The sequence below is a fragment of the Trachurus trachurus genome, assembly GCF_905171665.1.
Source record: "Trachurus trachurus genome assembly, chromosome: 19".
NCBI lineage: Eukaryota > Metazoa > Chordata > Actinopteri > Carangiformes > Carangidae > Trachurus > Trachurus trachurus.
In genome coordinates this window covers 24,544,922-24,566,887 of record NC_139913.1, presented here as the reverse complement: position 1 = coordinate 24,566,887, position 21,966 = coordinate 24,544,922, and the positions used below count along the sequence as shown (strand labels likewise).

At 40.3% G+C, this 21,966-nt stretch overlaps 1 protein-coding gene across 1 annotated transcript in view; it reads left to right on the top strand.

The window, feature by feature from the left end:
- atrnl1b (attractin-like 1b) overlaps nucleotides 1-21,561 on the top strand; it is a 63,708-nt gene extending 42,147 nt beyond the window's left edge. The window contains exons 26-29 of the mRNA XM_083994731.1: nucleotides 2,356-2,434; nucleotides 12,891-12,998; nucleotides 19,088-19,202; nucleotides 19,502-21,561. Coding sequence (XP_083850857.1) covers nucleotides 2,356-2,434; nucleotides 12,891-12,998; nucleotides 19,088-19,202; nucleotides 19,502-19,626 — 427 coding nt within the window. The 3' untranslated portion in view covers nucleotides 19,627-21,561. The remainder of the gene's footprint in view (nucleotides 1-2,355; nucleotides 2,435-12,890; nucleotides 12,999-19,087; nucleotides 19,203-19,501) is intronic.
- The last annotated feature ends 405 nt before the right edge of the window (nucleotides 21,562-21,966 follow it).

Here is a 21,966-nt window from a genome sequence, read left to right as displayed (position 1 = left end):
TTCACCTTTTTCACTGGAAGCCTTTCAGTGCTTTTCCTCACTCTCCACACTGCTTCTTCATCTTAGTGACTTCATAAACACTATGTAATTGCACAGCTCTGCTGCCTAAATCATAATCTAGTTAGATTATGATTGTCTCATGCGTTCTAATAAGATACTGTAGAAACTCTTTAATGGGAAACTGTGCTTTACTTGCAGACAAACCCCAGGGTCTAATTTATACAAATTACCAAAATCAGTTTCATTCCAGTCGTGACTATGATTATGTCTGTTTCTATGTGTTTGTGTGAGTGTGTGCATGTATCACTATGTGTTTACACCACTTACTGTATATGTTGCATAAGCTTTTAGGAATCATCCATGCACACTGTATTTATTTAGCTCCACTTTTTAATCATACAGAGCTTTTGTGTATAAAATGTATCAATGATTCTTTCTCCATTTACAAGTCTAAATACTTACAGTAAAATGGGTTCAGGCTTCTGTTTCCACAATTTCCTTTATTGTTGATCCTCTAATAAGTAGTTAGCACACTGTCCTTCCTTTCTATTACTTCTCCTATAATAACAAGGAGGATGATTTGAGATTTGAGATTTTAAACCTTCTTGTAGCATGTTTTCTTCTTTTTAGCAGCCTGTGAAATATGCAGAGTGTTTGCAGAGAGTGTTGTTTTCCCTGGTGGTAATTGTGGCATTTTGATCGCAGAAATGAGTATGTAAATACAAGATAGTGCAGTTTCCAGTCTGTCAAAGGCCAATTTCCTTATATCTAAACACAGTAATAATAATGTAACTGCATGAAAAAGAGAAGTGGCGCTTGTCTGAGATCAGTAAAGTCAGGAAATTAATTAGAATGTGTAGCAGCTTCATGTAAGATTTCCACATGACTACTTTCACTTTCTTAAAGTGACAGTACGCTGTTTGGTTGTCAAAAAGTTTTCACCCTTCCTACAGATCTCATATTTTTAACTTCTCGTAGAAAAGTTGATTTATGCGATGTTGTTTTTATTTTTGTCCTTCACCCCCTGCAGAGCTTCTTTTATTAACAGGAGAAGCAGAAGGAACAGCAAAGGGGGATTTAAGCCTCTTTACTTTCCAAAATACACATGATGAAAGCCAAACATCTGTCTAGGGATTTTTGTCACTTCTGTCACATGAAAATCACATTCAGAAAAAAGGGTTTCCCTGCTTCTGCCTCTGCACCTCTTCAGTAAATTGTCATTTGAAGTACAGGAGGTTCCCATCCCTCAACGTTTTAATCTCACTTTGTCTTATATTTTCTCCCTTTTTTTGCCTTGTCACCTCCATTTTGCTTCAATCATATATGAGAAGCTTTATTTTCTAGCTGTTATCACCTTCCTCACAGGCGTTATCACACTCCTCTTAGATCCCAGCCAATGGATCTACCAGGTGTGGCAGGCGAACTGAAAGCCTGCTCGAGTTTAAATAGATCAAAAACAACTGGGCACATGAAATCAGAGCCAGTCATCTGTCCCTGGTGAAATGTGCTTATTGGCCCAGACTGCCCATTTTAGAGCGGGACACGTCCCAAAGGACAAGGGCTCATTGGTCATGTTACAGTGTGAGTTACAGATCCAAGACTGTGTTCCTGCACATCCAGAACAGAGTCATGTTGCCTTCTGAGGGACAATAAGAGCCAAAAGATGAAATGCATTATTACTGACGAATCGTCCTCTTTGCATCTTGTTTCCTGCTTGTTTTAAACTATTATTTCTTAATCAACTGAATTGCAAAGTTTTTATTTTGAGTCACTAACAATACAGCCGATGTCTAAAGTAAGAATTTATACGCTTTTTTTTTCATACTGCACAGAGGAAACATCAGCCTTTTTCACTTCCCACATGTTTTTCTGACAAGCTTTTAAAAATTACAGAATGTCTCTGAATAATAATCTTTACATTCTCATCTGTCACCAGGATAATGAAGTGGAAGCTCTCAATCAGTCATAGTTTTCTATCCCAGTAGCGCTCAGGCCTTGCTGAATTTCCCTTGACTAATGCTTTTGCTGTCGGGTTATTAATTGAAGTAATCGGCCAACATATTCAGTCTGCTGATAAATGAATGTTCTACCTCTTAATATCAACCCCCTGTTTTTGTCTCTTTTTTTTTTTTAGTTGGAAGGAAACTTTGAATATTTCGGTCTACTCTGTTTCAGCCAGTGGTTTTGATAAGTGATAGAGTTTGAACCACAGTTATTGAGCTGCAGCTGCTGCAGGATCAATGTAAAGGTCGGGCTCTGTCCTAGAGGATCAACCGGTCGCTGCAGCTTTCAGTGATGTCTGTCACCTGCTAACATCATCTTTTGCTTGATGTTGCTCTTTGTCTTTCATTTCAGTTGCTTTCTGTCGCTGCTCCTGGTGGCAGCAGTGGTGTGGAAGATCAAACAGACCTGCTGGGCGTCACGACGGAGAGAAGTAAGTCCATGTATTTACACACGAGATGTTTAAAAACAGTTTTTTTTTCCTTTCCTTGCTGAACACTTATTACACTTGAACTGTTGTGTATTCTTCCCTCAAAACTTCATTCAAAATCAGTGCTTACGATATGTCGCACCACCCCGCTCGGTTCGTGTTGTGCTCTGACTGCTTGATTCAGGAGGCGTGGGTCATGAATTAGGTCTTAAAATTTCTGACACTGCCAGATTTCTGCCGCGGGCTGTCTGTGGTCGCCAAAGCTCTAACTCATCAGGCGATGGGCACGTCTCACAGATCTAGGAGCTCTGCCTTTTACCACGTTTCTCTCACGCTCGCCACGCTTGTCAGCTCACATCTCAGACCGATGCTGCACAGTGTAAACACAAGCCTCAAAGCAAGCTGCATTTGAATATTTGAATATCCTCATCCCATCTTCATCACAAGCACAAGTGCCACAGGGAAGAAGGAGATATTGATAGATGAGTGGAAATACATCATATGAATTCTCTATAAGAGGGGCATCACATCATAGAGATGGACTTGAAGTTTCAGCCCTTTCATTCAACTTTCTAATTGAAAAACATCATCATAATGAACATCAGGTATGCCAGCTGATTACTCAGAGACATCAATTAGGCTGTTGATGTCACAGTCCCAAAATAGAAGCCAGGACATAAATACACATCAGCCAATGTTCCCTGCGCTGTGTAAACAACTCGACGTTCTCAGAAGCTTTTAGACCACTCTTCAGAGAAGAGGCTGGATCGGCCTCTCCTCAGTAGCACGACGTCTCAAGGCTCCAATCACTCATCTCATTTGACAGACAGCGAATAAGGATAAAAGTAATGATGGCAATTCAGATAAATTGTGGATTTAAGCTAAGTGGACAGGTGGAAAAGGTTTGATGGAAGCAGGTAGAGTTACGGTGAATAGGTTAAGGAAAAGGGAGATAGAAAGAAATGTTAATATCCAGCGTTGGTGTGAAAAATGGGGATGAAAAGGGGTGAAAGATGAGAAGATTGGCAGTAGAAATTAAAGAGGAGGGTGAGAAAGATGCTGCACAAGGGGATTGAGGAGGGGAGGTAAATGTATGCAAATTCAAGTCTCTGCCCTCAGCCTAAACCGTTCAGGGTGGTCACTGGTTTCTCTAAGAGTCGCCATCATTTCCATGTCTTCAGACTGAATCCTATATGCTGGTAGATGCTGTGTGATACTCAATGGCAGGAAGTTTTATATGGTGCACATCCAGCCTCATGACCTGCAGTTTTACTAATAATGCTCTCAGAATGTACCCCCCCCCCCCACACACACACACACCCCCGACCCTTGGGAATGACATTGATAATCATAGGATCTGAATTTTATATCCACTAATTGATATATGAAAATAAACAAGAGTGATAGCTACCGTGACTTCGAATCATGCCTATCCAAAGAATTAAAGTCAATAAAAATTAATGCAGACAGATGGGCTCGCGTCATTAACATTCTGCTCACTTTTTTCCGTCTGCTCTTGGCGTTGCCGTCATCTGTTTGTTGCTGCCCTTCAGCCACAGGATGAAAGATAAATAAATAGTAAAATGATAAATCTTCATTTCTTAATTTTAGGTGAAACTTCCGTCATCCCATGAGAAGCATGACTGGCAGCTTTTTTTTCTTTCTTTTTTTTTTTTTTACAAGTCATGAAAAGTTTTGCTTTGCAGATCAATGCTTATGTAAAATATCTGAATCATTGATGCTCTCAGTTAGTTTAAACACAGGTCGGCCACAAAACTAGCGATCTGTTTCATTGTTGTGGCTGATTGGCGTGTTCATCTGCTGTGTATTTATATTGCTGTGTGATAATTATTTCTGGTGTGGAGTTAAGTGGAAGTCAGAGCTGTAAGTAACTTCTTTTCTCTTTTCTTTTTTTATAATAGTATTAGGTTTTGTCTTAGAAAACTTGATACTACACAACAGTGGATTTTATATTCCACACTGAATTTAAATCAAAGTAAAAACCAAGACCACTGAGAAATGATTTTGTAATGACCTGAATCTGTTTGTATTGGTTTAATAATGATAAAAACTTGGTGAAACAGATTGAAACAGATGAATTTTGGTCACATTCCTCCAGTTACTCAGTTAAACCCTGTTGATACAATGTATTGTTGTGCACTCTGATCATCATCTTTTACTCTTCGTGTTTCATGGCCTTCTATTAACTCCACCAATTTAAGATAAAACACATACAATCCTCAGGGGAAAAAAAGAAAAGAAAATCAAACCTTTAGGTTCCTGTTGTGCCATTTTCAGGCGCCCTACTTTTGAAGAAAGATTGTAAAGAGAAGCTGTGTGTTGGTAACCTTTTCCTGAAAGCTGTAACTGCCTGGAGGGTGCAAGTCGACTTTCAGTGGAATTATTTGTAGAGATTATTACTGAGGTAGTTAAGGTCTGTTTTTATTTCCTGTCAGAGTAAAGGGGTTTTATGTATGCTAGTGGGAATGCAGCGCACCACTTAGGTAAGTACTGAAGTGATGTCTGAGGGTGTTTTTTGTAGTTTTACAGTGGAACAACTGCAATGAACAACTAAGTCAGAGCTTTTTGCACCAACCCAGACCTGTCATCTCCTCCTGTTTGCACTTTATATTGTGATATATATTTATATATTTTACCTATTTAGGATTAGACACATGTAGTCCAAGTATATAATTTAATTTCTTATTACACATAGCTATACTCGAAGGGTCAAAAGTACAGCTGCGGAAAGGTATTTAAAAATCCTTTCAGCAACTTTTAACTTGCATCCTCTCATTGCTTTCATTTAATGAGCATATTCAATTATCAAGAAGAGCCTGTGTATTGTATTATTGTTAGTCTCTTTAGAGTAGGCGCTAATGTTTACATACATACGTCGCTGTACATTTAGCATTTGATTAGATGCTGTTATTGTTCTGTTGCTCATGTCATTTTCCCTGTTTAAATTACTGAAGTTTAACGGTTTTATGTAGTTATATAGTAACTAATGTGAAGTTAGAAATTCATTATTGCTTTCTTGTGGCTGAGACAGGATCAAGTCTTCTATGACATTAGATAAACTGATTCACTTCATGTCTCATTGGTGAGCTGATTGGCTCTTCACTGAAACGCCATGTCCATTTAATTTGAAAGAGCTTGTCAATAGGCCTGCACTTAGGAAGGGTTTGGGCTGGGGTCCATCTAATGCTCACAAGCCCCCATCTGACATAAGGACACGGGGCTGAATGGCTCTTAATGAGGCTTACAATTATGAGTCACTGATCCAGCCAAGTGGCATATGGATGTCTGATACTGATTGAACTTTTGAATTTTTTTTGAATTTTTTTTATTGGCTTTCTGAGTTGGCACTTCTGGATTGTGTTAGAGAGCAAGCAGTGTGTCTGTATGGGCTTCATGATGTAGAGTTTTTAATAATAATCACAAACAGCACTAATTGGATCAGGGCTTTCTGCTGAGGCAATGTGGTGAAAGGAAGTGCGTTTCAAAGTGGAGCCGTTGTATGTGAATCATTCCAGATGAGGACAGGTGACGAGGTTTGGTTCCGAGTGAGGGGTGGGGTGGGGGTGGGGGGTGTAGCAGTGAAACGACAACGGCTGTAAATGCCACAGAGGAGGACGAGGTTGACCTCTTTGAAGCTACCTATGGGGGGAACAGGAGGGAGGGGGCAGTGACATTTCACACAACTGCAGCATGAAGATGTTTTGCTCACAAACATGTGTCTGTGTGTTATTCTCTCTTTATCTCTCTCGCACACTCGCACAAACACACCCCTCATACACACTGGGGAGGTATACACTGACCGTTGTGTGGAGCCGTAATGTTTTACTGGCGCTCTTAAAGCACTTCAGACTGTTAGTGAGCAGTGGTAACCATAAAAAGCACCATTATGTTTTTCCAGCATGTTTAAGTGTACCATTTATGAAGTCCACCAGTAACTAATTAGCATGTGTTTATTAAAAGCCATCATCAGCTCGTTGACCATGACACCGTTAATAGCTGTGAGCAGGTTGTAACTGATGCCTTAAACCTGCCTGCTGTGTCAGCTCAGGACAAGATAGTGATGGAAATGCTCAGCGTCTGATTGGTCCACCTCTTCGGTCCAGACTAAAGCATCCCAACAACTATTGGATCACCGTGATATTTTGTATAGACATTCATGGTTTCCAGAAAGTGAATCCCATTACTTTGGTGACCGTTTTTCTAGCCAAATATTGCAACATCTACTAGATTTATCGCTTTAAAGTTTTGTATAAATATTCATGGTTTCCAGAGGATGCATTCTACTTTGGTGATATTTCCTCTATCACCACAAAGAGATGAAAAACATAGAGTGGTTTCCTCTATAGTAAATATTGCTGGAAAGCTGGTCGGTAAGCAACAGCGTCAACTCGGTGAGCTGTTCAACACCGCAGTTGTCAGGATGGCCAGACAGAGATCTGAGGATGTTACACATCCCTTAACTCAAGAGTTTGAACTGCTCCCATCCGGCCCAAGATTCAGAGTTCCCAGGAAATTTTTAAGAAATCCTTTATTCCACAGGCCATACAAGCTCTGAATATGTTATGATTGTTTGACTGCACCTTGGGTGGTCGCACTGGGAGCGTACTTCTCCTCCTCTCTCCGCGCCGACTGCAGTCGTCCATACTCGTATTCACTCGGTTTTCCAAGTCATTTTAAACGTGTGTGTGTATGTGTCTCATGTGCAGACGTAACTGACAAATATTTAGGCTATAGACAGACAAGCAACAACTTAGTTAATCATCATTTAATTATTTTATTTTGAAAATTGACCGGATTCTCTCGCCTTTTCTGTGCCCGACTTCCTGTCTGGTACCATCTGGTCTATCCAGCTTGACAGACGGTGCTCTCGGCGCTCGCGGCTCGCGTGAAAAATAGAACTGCACCGATCTGAAGCGCTGCAGGCGCGCGCACTGCGCCTCAGAGCGCCAGATGTGCGACCAGGCAGACCGGTTAACATGTGCGCCGATCTGAAACTGCCTCCGCTCCAGGGCGCTGCGCTTCGGTTCCGCGTGCAGTGCGACCAGGCTGTTAGAGGGCCGTTGTATCTGCTGCTGTTGTTGTCTATGTCTGTTTTGCACAACATTTCAGTTTGTTTCTTGTTTCTATGTCTTTTATGTGTATGCTGTGGAGTGCTTTGATTGTTTTATGCTTTGTTGTCTTGGAGAGGCTGAAGACAAATTTCCACTACAGTGGACAATAAAGTCTTTCTATTCTATTCTACGTATTAATCGCCATTACATTTTGTGTAGATAATCATTGTTCCAAGTGGATGAATCTTATTAATTTCATTGATCCTGTAATTTAGCTTTAGTTCCACTAACAGATCTGAAAAGCAAAAATATTGCACCATTAAATGTGTTCACTCACGGTTCTTGGTGATGTATCCTAAAAGTAACACTCGAAACTTAGATTGTTAACATGGTTAACACTTCATCAGTGTGTTAGCCTTTTCTTTTGAGCATGGTAGGATTTCGCTACAGGCATTTAGCTCAAAGATTGACAGTGTCTGTGAGTGTAGACTCACAGAGCTGCTAGTGGGGCAGATAGCAGCAAGGGGCAAACTGCTAGAGGATATTTACCGTAGTTATGAGTGTGGTCGAGGAAGTGCACACCAAAAAAGCTTCATGTTTGGGATTGTTGCTGTAATTGTAAAAGTAAAAAAACAACAACTGTCATTTAGACTTTTCTTGTGAAAGTCATAGGTTCCGCTTGCGTTACAGTGTCATTTACAGGGATTGTGTGTTTCCAGGTGTCTGTCTGAGCAGTGCAGCAGGTGTTTGCTGGATCACGTTGTGTTAGTGTCAGTTTCACATTGTGCCAGCTGTTTTCTGGAAAACCTATGTTTCTATTTTATTTCTTGTCAGAGCCCTCTGTATTTTGTCTCTGCCCTGCTTTGCCAGACTGACCCCATTTAAATGAATTAAAGGGTCACTTTGCCTAAGTCCCTCTGACTGCAGCCTTAATTCTTATTTACTGTCAAAGATGCTATTTGTATTTTCTGGCAGCATGAGCCTTTACGGAAAAGCTCAGCCATCAACCACTGTAAACACGCGTTGTGATTAAGGCAACTGTTGTTTGTGCTGACAGAGTTTGAAGGGAACACATTACTAACCACATAACTCTCACATGTCCTCTGCAGGCTTGGCTCAGCCTCACACTCTGCTCTTCCCTTGAAGAGCTCAATCAGCAGTCATCGATTGCTATAATAAGATTATCCTACTGCAAAGCCCCTGGTCACCTTGATTGTCCCGCGTTCTGTTGAAAGTTTGGACTCTAATAATTTCCTCTAAAGCTACAGATGACGGAGTGTAACAGTGATTAGGAGTTCAGGTCAGGTTGTAGCTTACCCTTGGAAGGTGTCCCGCTAATGAGTAAAAGAGAATTTTTGAAATCTGACAAGGTGATATTTAATGAATATTTTATGTCAGAATTTAACCTTATTACTTTACACAATCAAAAATAATAGCTATTGTTCAAATTCTGTAATGAGTTCTTGGTACTTGAGCCTACGCACAAGCACTCAGCCACACAGACATCATATCACTGTGCTGCTGTATGTATTCACTGGCAGTCTACCAGACGGGTTATCTTCATTCGGTGGTTCTCAGTCCATTAATCACAGTATGTGTGCATATTGTGAAAGCAATGTAAAATTGAAACTGTCCAAAAAAAAGAGAGAGAGAGAAACTGTTACTAAGACATTTCTTACTTTGTCCTGTTTGAATCCGCAGTTCAATATTTTATTGTTCATCTCGTCTTGTGTTTATTTATTTCTGTAGAATGTGCTGGACGGTGCCTTCAGGTAGAGCCAGTGATCTTTGAAAAGGACAAAGTGACCTGCTTAGGTGTAGGTATGCTCAGAGGCGGGATGACACCTGCCCTTTCATAGAAGCCAATGAAGGGAACAGAATGCTGTATTCACAGGACAGAGTATTCACGCACTCACTTGCAAAATTAATCAAGTTGCAAAGCAACGCGCCCCATGCCCACCCTTATCATCACCGTGAATGGCTCCAGCTTGTATTCTTGACAAAATCAGTCTGTCATTGCACAAACGTTAATTGGTTTTACAGAGTTCACTCTTGCCTTTTGTCATTAACTAGGTATTCATTTCTAGAATCTCTCTGGTATTGTGCCAGTGTTTGATGATTGTATTCCCAGCACATTTTAGATGCTGGACACAGAGCGAAACACAGAGCATTCCCCGTCTATGCTTTTTGCTCTCCCCCTATGCTTTTGTTGCTTTAAATGAATTCTGCAACATGATAAATAACATTACTGCTATCTGACATTTAGGATGTATGGTGTTGGATTTGAAGCTGTTGTGGTGGAAACCGTAATAAGCCGTGAGCTGTTTTCTTGTTTTGCAACAACCCCACCAGGCCCTCCATTCGGCTTTTATCTTTTCGAAAAGGGCAAAACTTCTCGTTTTGACCTGTGGTGGCCCGGCAGCTCAGAGTTTATAGGTTCTGGTGCCGGTTTGATGTTTAATAGAAGAGATGTACAACAATCTGACATGGTCCCTCAGATTTAAAGTTTAAAAATCTGAGCCACAAAAAGAAAAAAATCAATCGGTTGATCAATCTCAATTTTGTATGGCTGTTGTTGGTTTTTTTCCTCCCCCAGGGAATGTTTTCAGAGTGATTCAACAGAGCGCCACTTACACAGGACTGAACTTTCCTCTCAGTCACTCTCCATCAGCGCGTCTGCACAACGGTGAAGGCTTGTCAGTAAAGTAACGCTACAGAGTGGGCTGCGTCAACACAAATGACATATTATTTATATCACAGAGCCTATAAAATGCCCTGACGTTATTTCACAATGTGTTGTATTTTTAACCTTTTTTGTTGTTGTTGCTTTTATCTGATTCTGACACATTAGAGAGGGGGAAGACACAGACATTTGGTGTATTGAATATGTTATACAATCTATGCAAATTGTTTGCATCTGACCAACCCCAAGTCACAATCAATGAGGAATGAATGAAGTTTATAATCAGCATATTAAATATCACACTTTTCACATTAACGATTAAAAGAAGATTCATTTTATGACGTTAATATTTAACTCGAACTGGTTAGAAAACATCAATATGAAAAAAATGTTTCATATTGACACAATGTTTGTGTTTTTTCAACCTCTAAAAAATTCCAAGAAGATTAAGACTTTGGCTGAAGAACTGCCTGTTCCAGTCATAATGAGTCTCTGTTGGCTTCCAAATATCGAGGTTTTTTGACATGAACACTACCATTTCCAACAGTCTTCATTGTTTCCCACTTCAGCGTACAGTGCTCTGATGTACGTTTCTATACCTGTCCCACAGAGAAGGTCCAAAGATGTTGATTAAAGCATTTTTACAGATTTTTTTTCTCCCCTCTTGTTCGGTTTCACAATGCTATCAACCTCTCCAGACCTCATCTGAATTTTGCCAATTAATAGCCAGACTAATGAATATTAATTATATTCAGAGGGAGTGTGGGGGGCGGAGGGGTCTGGATACAAGCATTTCAGGGTTCATTGCTACACCAAGGACAAATTCCTATTCAGGAAGAAACCAACAGAAAATTCAATGATGTCATACAGTTGACCCAAACAGGCACAGAGTTTTATTAAAGGGATAATGGGAGATAATTGGAAAGTCAAGTATAACAGTCAAGTAGGCTTGAAAACACCTTTTGCTGGAAGAGCTAAGGAGTGTTTTTGTCTGAACTTTACTTTCTACTATTATATAATTGAACTGAACTTGTTGTAGGCTATTTGAGCTTTGTTGTTTTCTGAACAGCTGGCCATTTGCAAAGCTGTAATCTCCTTAGTTACTGTCGCCAGGGGGAATATGACTAGGACATTTTTTTAATATTATTTCATTAGGATATTTTATTTCAATCATAATTCTGCCCGCAAGTAAGCAGACATGCTAATATTAGCAACTTCTGTGTGAACACACCAACAGTGTTTAGGGCAGTTCTCCCACGTTTGTTCTTGTGTTTGTTTTTGGAAAGGCTTCGAAAAAGATGCCACCCTCACTCTTACTCACTCTGACTGGGACACCCAGAGACTTCATGTGGAGGAATCTGTGTCTCTATATGTAGTCATGGATGGACGTAATGCATGTTCAATTCATTTCAAGTATTACCGTTTGGCTGTTTGAATTTACAAGTGTTTGTAAAGCTCTTAGGTTTGCATGGTGTGGGGTCATATTTATTGAAGTTCAGAGAGGCACAGAGACAAAGGGCAGGTTATGGGGCCGATCATCACGCCCGCATGATGTGCTTAGTAATCTCAAGTACAATTAGATCGTAATGCAGCGCACTTAAGCTCATCACAAATCCAATAACAATCAGTGATGTCCTTGGTGCTAAAATGGCGGCTGGTTTAAGATATTGATCAGACGCTGCGTTGCTGATGAAAGTGTGGCGCAAGTTGTTTTACAATATTGATTAGAGGGGAACAAGCTTTTTTTCCCCCCCCTGCACAAATGGTGTCACTCTGAACGTAAGCACATCATTTCTGCATGAGACGTAGCGACAAGGTGCCATGGAAACCAAATGACAGCACATGTGAGGAATATTTTGATGGATGAGATATTTTACATTGCATAAAGACACATTAAAGTTTTCAGAAATTCCTTCTATTATACTTCATCAAAAATCAAAACGAAAACAAAACTCCTCAGATGATGCTGGGCTGCAGTGAGCACTGTGGACACAGAAAGCTTCCCCAGGTCCACAGGGCATGGATGTTTATAGATAGTCTCTCACTGTTTCCTCTTTGATATCTGCTATTGATTTTTAGCATCATACTATAATAGCTGTGGGGGTGTAGATTACTGTGCATGAACACTGTTGTTTCTATCGTTCATTCTTTCTCACTGAAGTAGATCATAGGATTGTTCACGGCATCTTCTGACAAACACAAGCTCCCGCTACAGTTCTAGTATTGTCTAACAAATACAAAGATTTATACTTGAGCACTGATTACTAAGGGAGCAATGGCGGCTCTTATTTTTTTTAATGAATCTATTTTCTGTTGGATTACAACTGCTACAACATCTACATATTTCTAGCCATAATAAGTTAATTTTACAGGGTTGGATTTCATGTAATGACCCACTGTCAGTCAGTGTTTTGTTGTGTTTGTGTGCATTAATGGGAAGCTTTGAATGATGGTGACTTCCATTAGGTTCTTCATTATTAACTGCTGATATTCAAAATGTGTTTTTTGTTTGTTTATTTTTTCCTGCAGTGTCAGAAATGCGATGTGTTTTTGTCTATGGTGCACATTAGACCAAATGTGTTTGTATTTCTACATTCTAATTGCTGTAGAACATATTTCCCAAACTCCTTTCTATATTTATCTATTATTCGATTAGACGGCGTCCAATATTTCACTCGTCTGTCATCTGTGTTTGATTTTACAGCAACTGATGAGGGAGCGTCAGCAGATGGCCAGTCGTCCGTTTGCCTCCGTTGCTGTTGCACTGGATGCCAGGGGAGAACAAACAGAAGTGTTGCAGCCTGTGGTGGATGTGAGTGTCGCCTGCTTGCTTACATACACATGCACATACACAGATTATTTATTCTATCATATTCATGGAATCACAGTTGTATGAAACAAAAGGAAGTTGCTGCATCCTGCAGAGTCTTCCTCGCTGATGCACAGGAACATTAATATATACACGCCTTTCATTTTGGTCGCTGTGATGTTGTGTTTCCAAAGTCCATCATCAAAGCACCGAAGCGCTGTGACCATCTAACCCCCATCATGAAATCTTTGTGCTGCCATCTGATACCAGCTACTGATGTGCACAATATCACATAGTTTTGTAGTGCAACATAATTAAGCCTTATTGTGACGCATTCAAGCAGCTCATGGCCTCTACTCACCATGTGTCAGCCTCTTATCCACTCCACACATTATTAAGAAGTAGTGCTGGGACGATACACTTTTCTCCCGATTCGATTCTTCTACGATTTTTTGGATGGCGATTCGATTTAAATTGTGATTCTACGATATTGCCGATTCTCTCGATTTCTAGTCTGCATTTTTAACATTTATCTGCACACAAATACTGTAGGAGCCTATAAATTAACATACTCCATTATAAAGTGAACTTAAACCCTTTTCAAAACCTGTATTCTCTGTATGTGAAAAAGGCTAACAAATGCACATTGCACAATATTTCAAAAAATTCAAAAAAAAAAATTTCAAAACAAATTTAAAAAAAGAAATCGATTTTTGAAAAAAAAAATCGATTTAAAAATCGTCAAAAAAGATATTGCGATATTTATGTGAATCGATTTTTTTCTCCCACCCCTATTAAGAAGGGCCTTGTTTATATGAATCCCCCTCTGTATTTGGGGTTGATCACTTGCTGATACCTCTCAGTGACTGTTGAGAAAAATATATTTTATGTGAATCTGTGTCTTGATGTCAAGACTCATTTGATTTTTTTTTAAAAATGTTTTTATCTAGGAATTTTTTTTATCATGTGTTTTAGTGTTATTCCTAAAATGTGAAAGCCTCCCACGTAAACAGAAAGAAGGGAAGAGGATTGGCAATAATTACAGTCTGGAGCTCAGTGCCGCATGGGATAAAAGCCTGGTTTAAACCCGTGTGGAGAGCCACATCCTCAAATTGACATCGGACAACCAGCGGTGTTTTCTCAGCCAGGGCCATCTCTTAGTTCACCTGCAGCTGAGGAAAATAAAATCACTGTAGCAACCAGCAGAGAGGCACTACATTAGCTATTAGTGTTGTGCTGAGTGGTACTCACTGTACATTATGGTATTGTGAAGGGCAATGTTAAAGAGCAACGTAAAGAGAGGAAAAACAAGGTTTCTTAGCCATCTGAGTGCTCTTGATTTGGTGTACCTTTAAAGCACTGAGGTGTAGCTGCACCTAAATAGAGCTGGGAACAACAGCTTTGCCTTGATTAAAGGAAACTGTTAATTACATACTTGTCAGTGGGAGACGTCTTATTTAATTATTTTTCCCAGTCCTCCCTTTCCTGCACAAAAAAAAGAAAAGAAAAAGCAGACGGTGTTCTCTTTATTTAAGTGTATTAAGGGAGTGACTTTGCAACCACTAGAGTTTATTGCTTTGAAAAATCTCCCAAGCTGTTTTGGAAATGATAACTGAAGTAAAAAAAACAAAAAAACAAAACAACACACTCATCATCAGCCTGCTGTTTCTCGACCCTTTCAAGATGCAGAGTGAACCTTGGTGTGCTCAACTTTTCAGTTTGGCTATACAACCTCTAAAGAAAGAGTTACTATGTATACAAGTATATTTGCAGAAAGCACCTGAGAATTTAGGAAATAGTTGACATGCCTGTGTCCTTTCACTCCACACATGTTGACGTGCAGGCAGAGGCAGTTAACATGAATTGTTAGAAGTGGTGCAAGCAACTTTCCTGTTGAATTCATTGCTTCAGTATATTTCACCACACATATAGTAATCATAAATCTATCCTTTATCTATCTTTATCTCCACTTGGTAAACCCACAGAGGCCTACCTACTCTATAACTAATATAATGTTATATATTTTGATATATGGAAGCACATTATCATATTATATTCTGCCATAGCAGACTTTAAAAAATGCCAGTTTATTTTGGGCTCATTCCTTAAGGGAAAAAAAGCCAAATCTACATGGTTTCAAATGTGCAAATGCATATCTTGGACCAAATACAGCTCCATCACATGCCCTGCTACCAGCTGAAGGTGAACCAATATGATACAAGCGCAATTTCCTTTTATAGAGGTTAATTGGTCGGCATCTGGCACCACTTAGCTGCTGGAAGTATTTGTTGATGTCAAAGAGGACACTGATGCCATACAAGCATCGATGGTTTCCTGTTTGTCTCATCAGCTCTGTTTGTACTGTTCTGAAGTCAGACCCAGCTCATTCACTGATTTAACGCATGCAGCGCAAGTCTGAGGTTTGCTTCAGTGCGTGACGCAGCCTGTGCAGAAAACCAGATACAGAGGGGCGACGGTGCCAGATTTACCCCTCATGCCCTCTCTGACACATGAAAAACATTTCAGATCAAATTTTCTGACTGTACTGTCAACACTGCATTGGTTAGTACCAGCTTGCCGTCACTCGATCTTTGCAGAAACTCCAGCTGGTCTGAGAGAAGATTGTGACAGCCTTTGTGCCCGTTCCTGCCTTTTCTCTGGTTTGTTTTTTGGGGTTTGTTTAAAGCCCCCAGGAGATGGACATTGCTTTTAGTGACCAACATGTCAGCAGCTGTTGGACAGAGAGCCAGCCGGGCCCCAGCACAGCGGGCCTAGGCCTCCATGTCACAGATGTCTCTATTCACTGTGGCAGGCGTTCAACATATGGAACCACTAACAGACAGCCAGTATGATGGATGACACCTGTCAGCAGAGGGAAAGGAAAGGAGATGTGCTGTGTGTGTATGTGTGCATGCGTGTCATTGTATGTGTGTGTATACGCTTGGATGGTTATGAATGACCATAATACAGTCCTCGCGCTTGATTAATGCATAGTAGAAATGCAGGCCGAATAAACCTTCTTTGGGAGATATGAAAATTGACACACTGGTTTCTAGAAAGCCTTGACAGAGAAAAGCAACAGCATGATTGAAATGAAATGGAATGAGTTATTAATGTTTTTATTTCCCTCCGCATATTCGGAATAGTTCTGTGATGCCAGACTAATAAAAGCATTTCACAGAGAAAATGAGAGAGAGCTGGAAGAAAGGACGGGGTTTATCTTTGTTATTATTACTGCCTTTCACACAACCAAAAACGTGTTATTTATGCTGTTAATCACAAATAAAATCACAGCAGTATTGTGACAGCGCTTATATAGTCCTATGCACAATGAACAATGTAATGTAATATAATTGTGTGCCCGAAGGTCACGTCTTTTGGACATGTTGTCGAAAGTCAGCAATACAACCAAATAACTTGAAATAACACTATTTATATGATACCAGTGAATAAAAATGTGTAGTTAGGCAGTGTAAAGAACCCAACAGGAGCATAAAACAATATAATTTAAAGGAGGATTTAGCAGGTTTTGCAATAGCTACATAGCCAAGGTTAGCGTTAATAGCTCTAATTTATAAGACAAGAAGTGACTGACTCGGTATCGGAAAATGATGAGATGGCCAACCAGTGAGGGGCTAGCTAGTTAGCCAAGTTTAGCTGATAGTAGAAGCTCTTTTTATACAGTAGTTGTATTTGGACTGGTAGTGCAAACAGAATGGTAAAGGGTATTTTAATGTAAAACCATTTGGGATATTGCACAGGATGTGTTTTTGACAGTACATGTACTGTACATGAAGAATCTGAGTGGAAAAGCAAATGGTGTAGGATTAGTCCTAGCACTGTGAGTTTAGTCTCAAACTGTTCCATAGTTGTCGAGATATTTCAGTCTGGAAATTTAGACCGGTGGACCAGTAAACCAACATTAGGCCCTTCATGACGACCTAATGTAAAGACCGAGTAAGTTTCCACATTATAGTATACAGCAGTGCTGCAACTTCTGCCTTACAAAACACAGTTTTTCCTCAGCGTCACTAATTTGCTGGGAACAGCTGTAATGATGTTTCAGCCAGTGATCCATGCGAGTATGGCGTACGCTGGAATCTGCTTTAGTCAGAGTTGAGCTCGGGTTAAATTAACTCCCCTTTGCACGAATGTGGCTCGTGTAAGCTGCTCATTAGGAGAATCACTTGAATGGTCATGAAATCTCTGTGAATTTAATTGCCCTGGTATGTCGGCTGTAGATGTTGTATGTCCCCCTGGATCCTGAGTCTACCTGGGCAGATGCGTGAGAATGTGTTGTGATCACATGCTACTAATTGGCTTTGGTAAAAGCATGTAGTATAGAAATATGGTTATCATGTCTGAAACCTCCTTACATGAACTTTAACTCACTTTTAGCTGTAGTTTTTTAGCTCCACCCTTCTTTTTAATGAAACACAGAGAAAGGACGCTGGAATCAGTGATTAAGCATCAGAGTTTGTGTCGGCCACATTTAGGAGACCTTCTGTTTTGTACTTTGGTCTCCCCACTCCATTTTCATTTTTTAATTTCCTCACCTTTGTCCAGCTCTCCAGTCTCCTCATCTTTCTGTCCCTCCATATTAGTTCCAGCTGATTAATACTACAGACAAATGGGAAAGAGGCTGGGCCAATGTTGACAGCATTCATAACCTGAGGAAATGATATGAATCCTGTGAAGAGGAAAGGAACAAATCCTCCACCTCTCAGAATCAACCTTTCAATGGCATGTGTATCAAGCTTCGCCACTTTTGTTCATTAAAAGGTGACACATAGAGTTGTTTTGAAATGCCTTTGACTTTGCATTACAAGAATTCCGACACAGTAAGTGATACATGTATAATTGTAACATTTGTCTGTATGATGAGGGTCATTGTGTTGAAAAGTTTTGTGCTTTTCAGTCACCACTACATACCGGCGCTAAAGCCTGATGCATATGACAACACCCTCAATGTCACTGAGTAACCAAGGAGCTCCCTTCAGTTGTTAACTATGGCATTTGAAATGGCAAAGTTAATGGGCAGTTGCATTGGAATCACACTGCATGCTGCACAGGTATCAGGATTGTCCTTGCTTTTGATTAAAGGACCGCAACACCCAAAAAGTGCCAGACAGTCCTTTGACGTTTATTTATATCTGAGTTTTCTATCATTTTTCATTTGACAGCTGAAACAAATCCAGATCTAACATGCTCGCTGTATCTTCAGCTCACGTTCAAGTTCACGCTGTGTATATATATTCAGTACATCAAGGCTTTTAGAGGCAGCACTCATTCAAAAAACACAAGTGAGCTTCAGTGTGTTTTGCTGTTTTCACAGGGTGAAATATACAACAAATTCCAGTGGAACTTGTTAATACAAATGACTACATCCCGCTCCTGATTCTCTCATGTTTTAATGCATGTGCTTGTGCATCCCCATTTTTCTCCCATTTCACTGCCTCCTTCATCTCCATTTTAGATTCAGCAGACACAAAGGGAGGGAAAAAAAGTCACTTCTATTCAGACATTTTATTATTCCCCAATTTCTATCCCCTCATCCAGGCCATGCTGTGAAACCCTTGACATTCATTATCAGGATGACATGTTTTTCACGCTTGAGACGAGCAGTTTTGGCCATTAACTCGGAGGGTAGGTCATTGCGTCAACACGTGGACCGTCTGACAGGGACACACTCAAGTGTTTTTGTTGTGTGACCAATCAAACCATTTGTCTCAGGAGGAGGGCGTCTGGTCTTAAATGCAGCAACTCCAGCAGCTAATGCTGGTCTGCTGGTCTAGTCCCCCACCCCATACACACACACACAAACAGAAAAAAAAGGCTAATTCAACATCGTATTGACATTACAGAAAACAACTATCAGGAATTTACAAGTGTGACTGTCACATCACGTCTGTTTTTCCAATCGAGCTTAAATAAAGTTCTGAATACTAAAAGGTCCTGGGTTCTCGTACCAACTGAGACAATTAAGTACTTTTTAATGCATTCTGTCTTGAACATTCACTCATGACTCATTATTAGGGGTATTTTTTTATGATAATGGACGAAAAACAACAAAATCTGCTGTCTCCTCTCAGGGTGTCCCGAAACCTGTTGCCATGGAGCCGTGTTCAGGAGGGAAAGCTGCTGTGTTGACGGTCCTGGTGCGTCTGCCCTCTGGGCCCCTCGGCTTACCTCCACCAGGACAGTCAGGTACAACAACAGCACACACTACAACCACTTCTCCATCATAAATGTGAAGAGTGAAACACTTATTTCAGTTATTATCCAGACACATTGAGTCTTTTCATGCTAGCACAAAGATGTCTATGCAACATCTGGATTTTTATTGGAGAGACTTGAATTTGCAATTTTTTGACATTTAAATCTGACGTCTGTAATCTCCTCTTTTAACTAATATGTATACTGTCTGTGTCTGTATCTATCATAAGCAGTTTATGGAAGTTGCCTGTTTTTTTCACATTCTTGTTTTTTCATTCCCTCTTCTTCAGGACTCATCGTTGCCAGTGCACTGATAGACATTTCACAGCAGAAACCAACAGATTTTAAGGACAAGTCCCAGGCTTTAAAGAACCGAAAAGCTCTTCCTCCCGCACACCAGGGCACGTGCGTCTGAGTCTCAACCCCTCAATCCCATTGGGTCCTTTTTTTTTTATTTGCACCGCCTGAGGTCGTGTGAAGGTCCCAGTCGGAAACCTTTCCAGAGACGAGAGATGGCTACATGTAGGAGAGTTCATTTGGCTGCTACCACTGAAGTTCAAACGTCCCAAGAGCACAACCCTCGTTACCTTCCTGTCCTCCACTTTCCTCTCCTCTGCATCAGTCGACCTCAGCAACTCCACCTCCAACCTCTGCAGCAGCATCCTCCACCTCCTGGCTCTGACCTCTTCCCTTCAGCTTGGACAGTCGTCATAGCAAAAGAAAACTCGCTGTCTGCAAAAAACTGCCTGATCGGCCACATCAGAGACAAATGAATTATTAAGATCTGCAGCTATTGAAGCTTCTGTCATAAGTATCTTTTTGACACCTCATCATTTGCTCAGCATGAGGAATAAAGCAAAGGTGTCTGTACATTAGGTTATATCAAAGTTGAACTGATTTCCCTCATGTTGCTGTGTTGGACATACACACAGACTGAACTGAGAATGACTGGTAGACATCCAGCACATGCTGCCTATGAGGTTTTTCTTTTCTTTTTGCTTGCCAACAAGTGGTATTCTATGGTGCTAAAGCCTTTTCATTCACATCTGATAAGCCTGAGTCAGCATTTGCTGTATTGACTGAATTCATTCTGCCTTCTTTGTATTTTATTTTGTGAAGGAAGCTACCTGCTTGTTAGACCAGGACTCCTTCCAATGCCACATGATAGTGTTCTGACAGCTCCAGTATTTTCTCACACCACTTCCACCGACTCCCATTGACGAGCTCTTTTAGCATTTCCTGTACATAATGTATCATCCACCCAGCTGAAGCTAAAGTCTGTATTTTGTGTGGAGTACATGTAAAAATGCTGCAGAGACATGAGACCGGGATCTACTACCGCCGCCGGCAACGTGGGAGAAGAGGCGCGAACAAATGATCAGCCGTCAAAGTAAAGCATGGGAACTTTAAGAAAAAGTAAATGCGATTTATACATTTTTTCCCCCAGTGTGTTGGAAAAGTTGCATAACACACAGAAACACTGAAGTTTTTGGTAAATCCTTTACTGTGGGTTGTAAGTGTATCATTTTGCTGTGCAACTTGGTCATGAGGCTTTTGAACTTGGATGCCCTTGGATTGATGTGGTGGGCGGATGTCATTTTGAGAGGACGACGTCTGCTGAACAGAATTAGACCGGGGACGTCGTGCTCCTCTGGCTGTTTACTAGTTTGTTTTGTAAGGTTTTTTTAAGAGTCCTCTGAAGCTACAACTTTATTTCCATTTTGAGTACAAGGAGTTACATTACCTTTTCTAATGCCTTGGCTTTCCATGAACTCTGACGGAGGGAGGGGGGGCTTGTTGATCTGCAGAATTGTTTTTTTTTGTTGTTGCCCTGACTCCATCCTGAGCTGTACAGTGTCTTGTTGGAACAAATGTGAGTCTTTGTCACTCTTATCTCTTGAGATTTCATGTGTGTCAGGTTTTTATGACTGAATGGCAGGAGATTATCATTTATTTTAGGCCTTGTCACCTGTTACTATTATATCTATGAGTCTTTTTGCTACATTTGTGAAAAAGAGCATTTTTGTTTATATGTTTTGTTTTGATATTTAACAGATTCCTGTGTAATAGCGCATTTAACTTGATTCTTATTCTTGATTTAAATCTGTTTTATTGTCAACTCTTTTTGAATTGTGCATCCTTGAGGACTTTATGGGCATTGTCTTGCTTTTCCGTTGCAAAGTGGTCACTTTGATGCATTTCATAAGGATAGTAAGCCAGCTAATGTGTTTTTATTTTGTGTTTGTAGAGTAATCCTATAACAGTGTCATTACACAGGAATCAGGGTCTCACTGTACCGTGAAAAAAAAAAAAAGATGAGAAACTGCATATCAGTAATCTTCAGTGTATTTTAAAGATGGACAACATGCCAGAAAATAAAAAAACGGACCTGAAAATGATTGGTGCACTTGAGTCTTTTCACACGCAGTATTTATAGTACAAACACTGAATTCCACATGACGTTTTTTGTCTTCTCTGCTGCTTCTTTTGTCTCTTTCTGCTGCTCACTGCCTCTGAAGCTTAAACATCCAATTTGTAATTGCGGTCTGGTGCCCACTGTTGAACAGTGGTTGATTGCCTCAGCTATAGATAATTATTCCCTCTGAAAGTGACTGAGAGAGAAAAACAAAACAGACATGAATTTTGGCGCATTTTGTGTCTGTACAGTAAACACAAGCAATTGATAGTGAAAAGCATTTGCTTCAGCTGTGTTTTGAAGAGGTCAAATGGAAATGGAAGCAAGAGTCACACAACT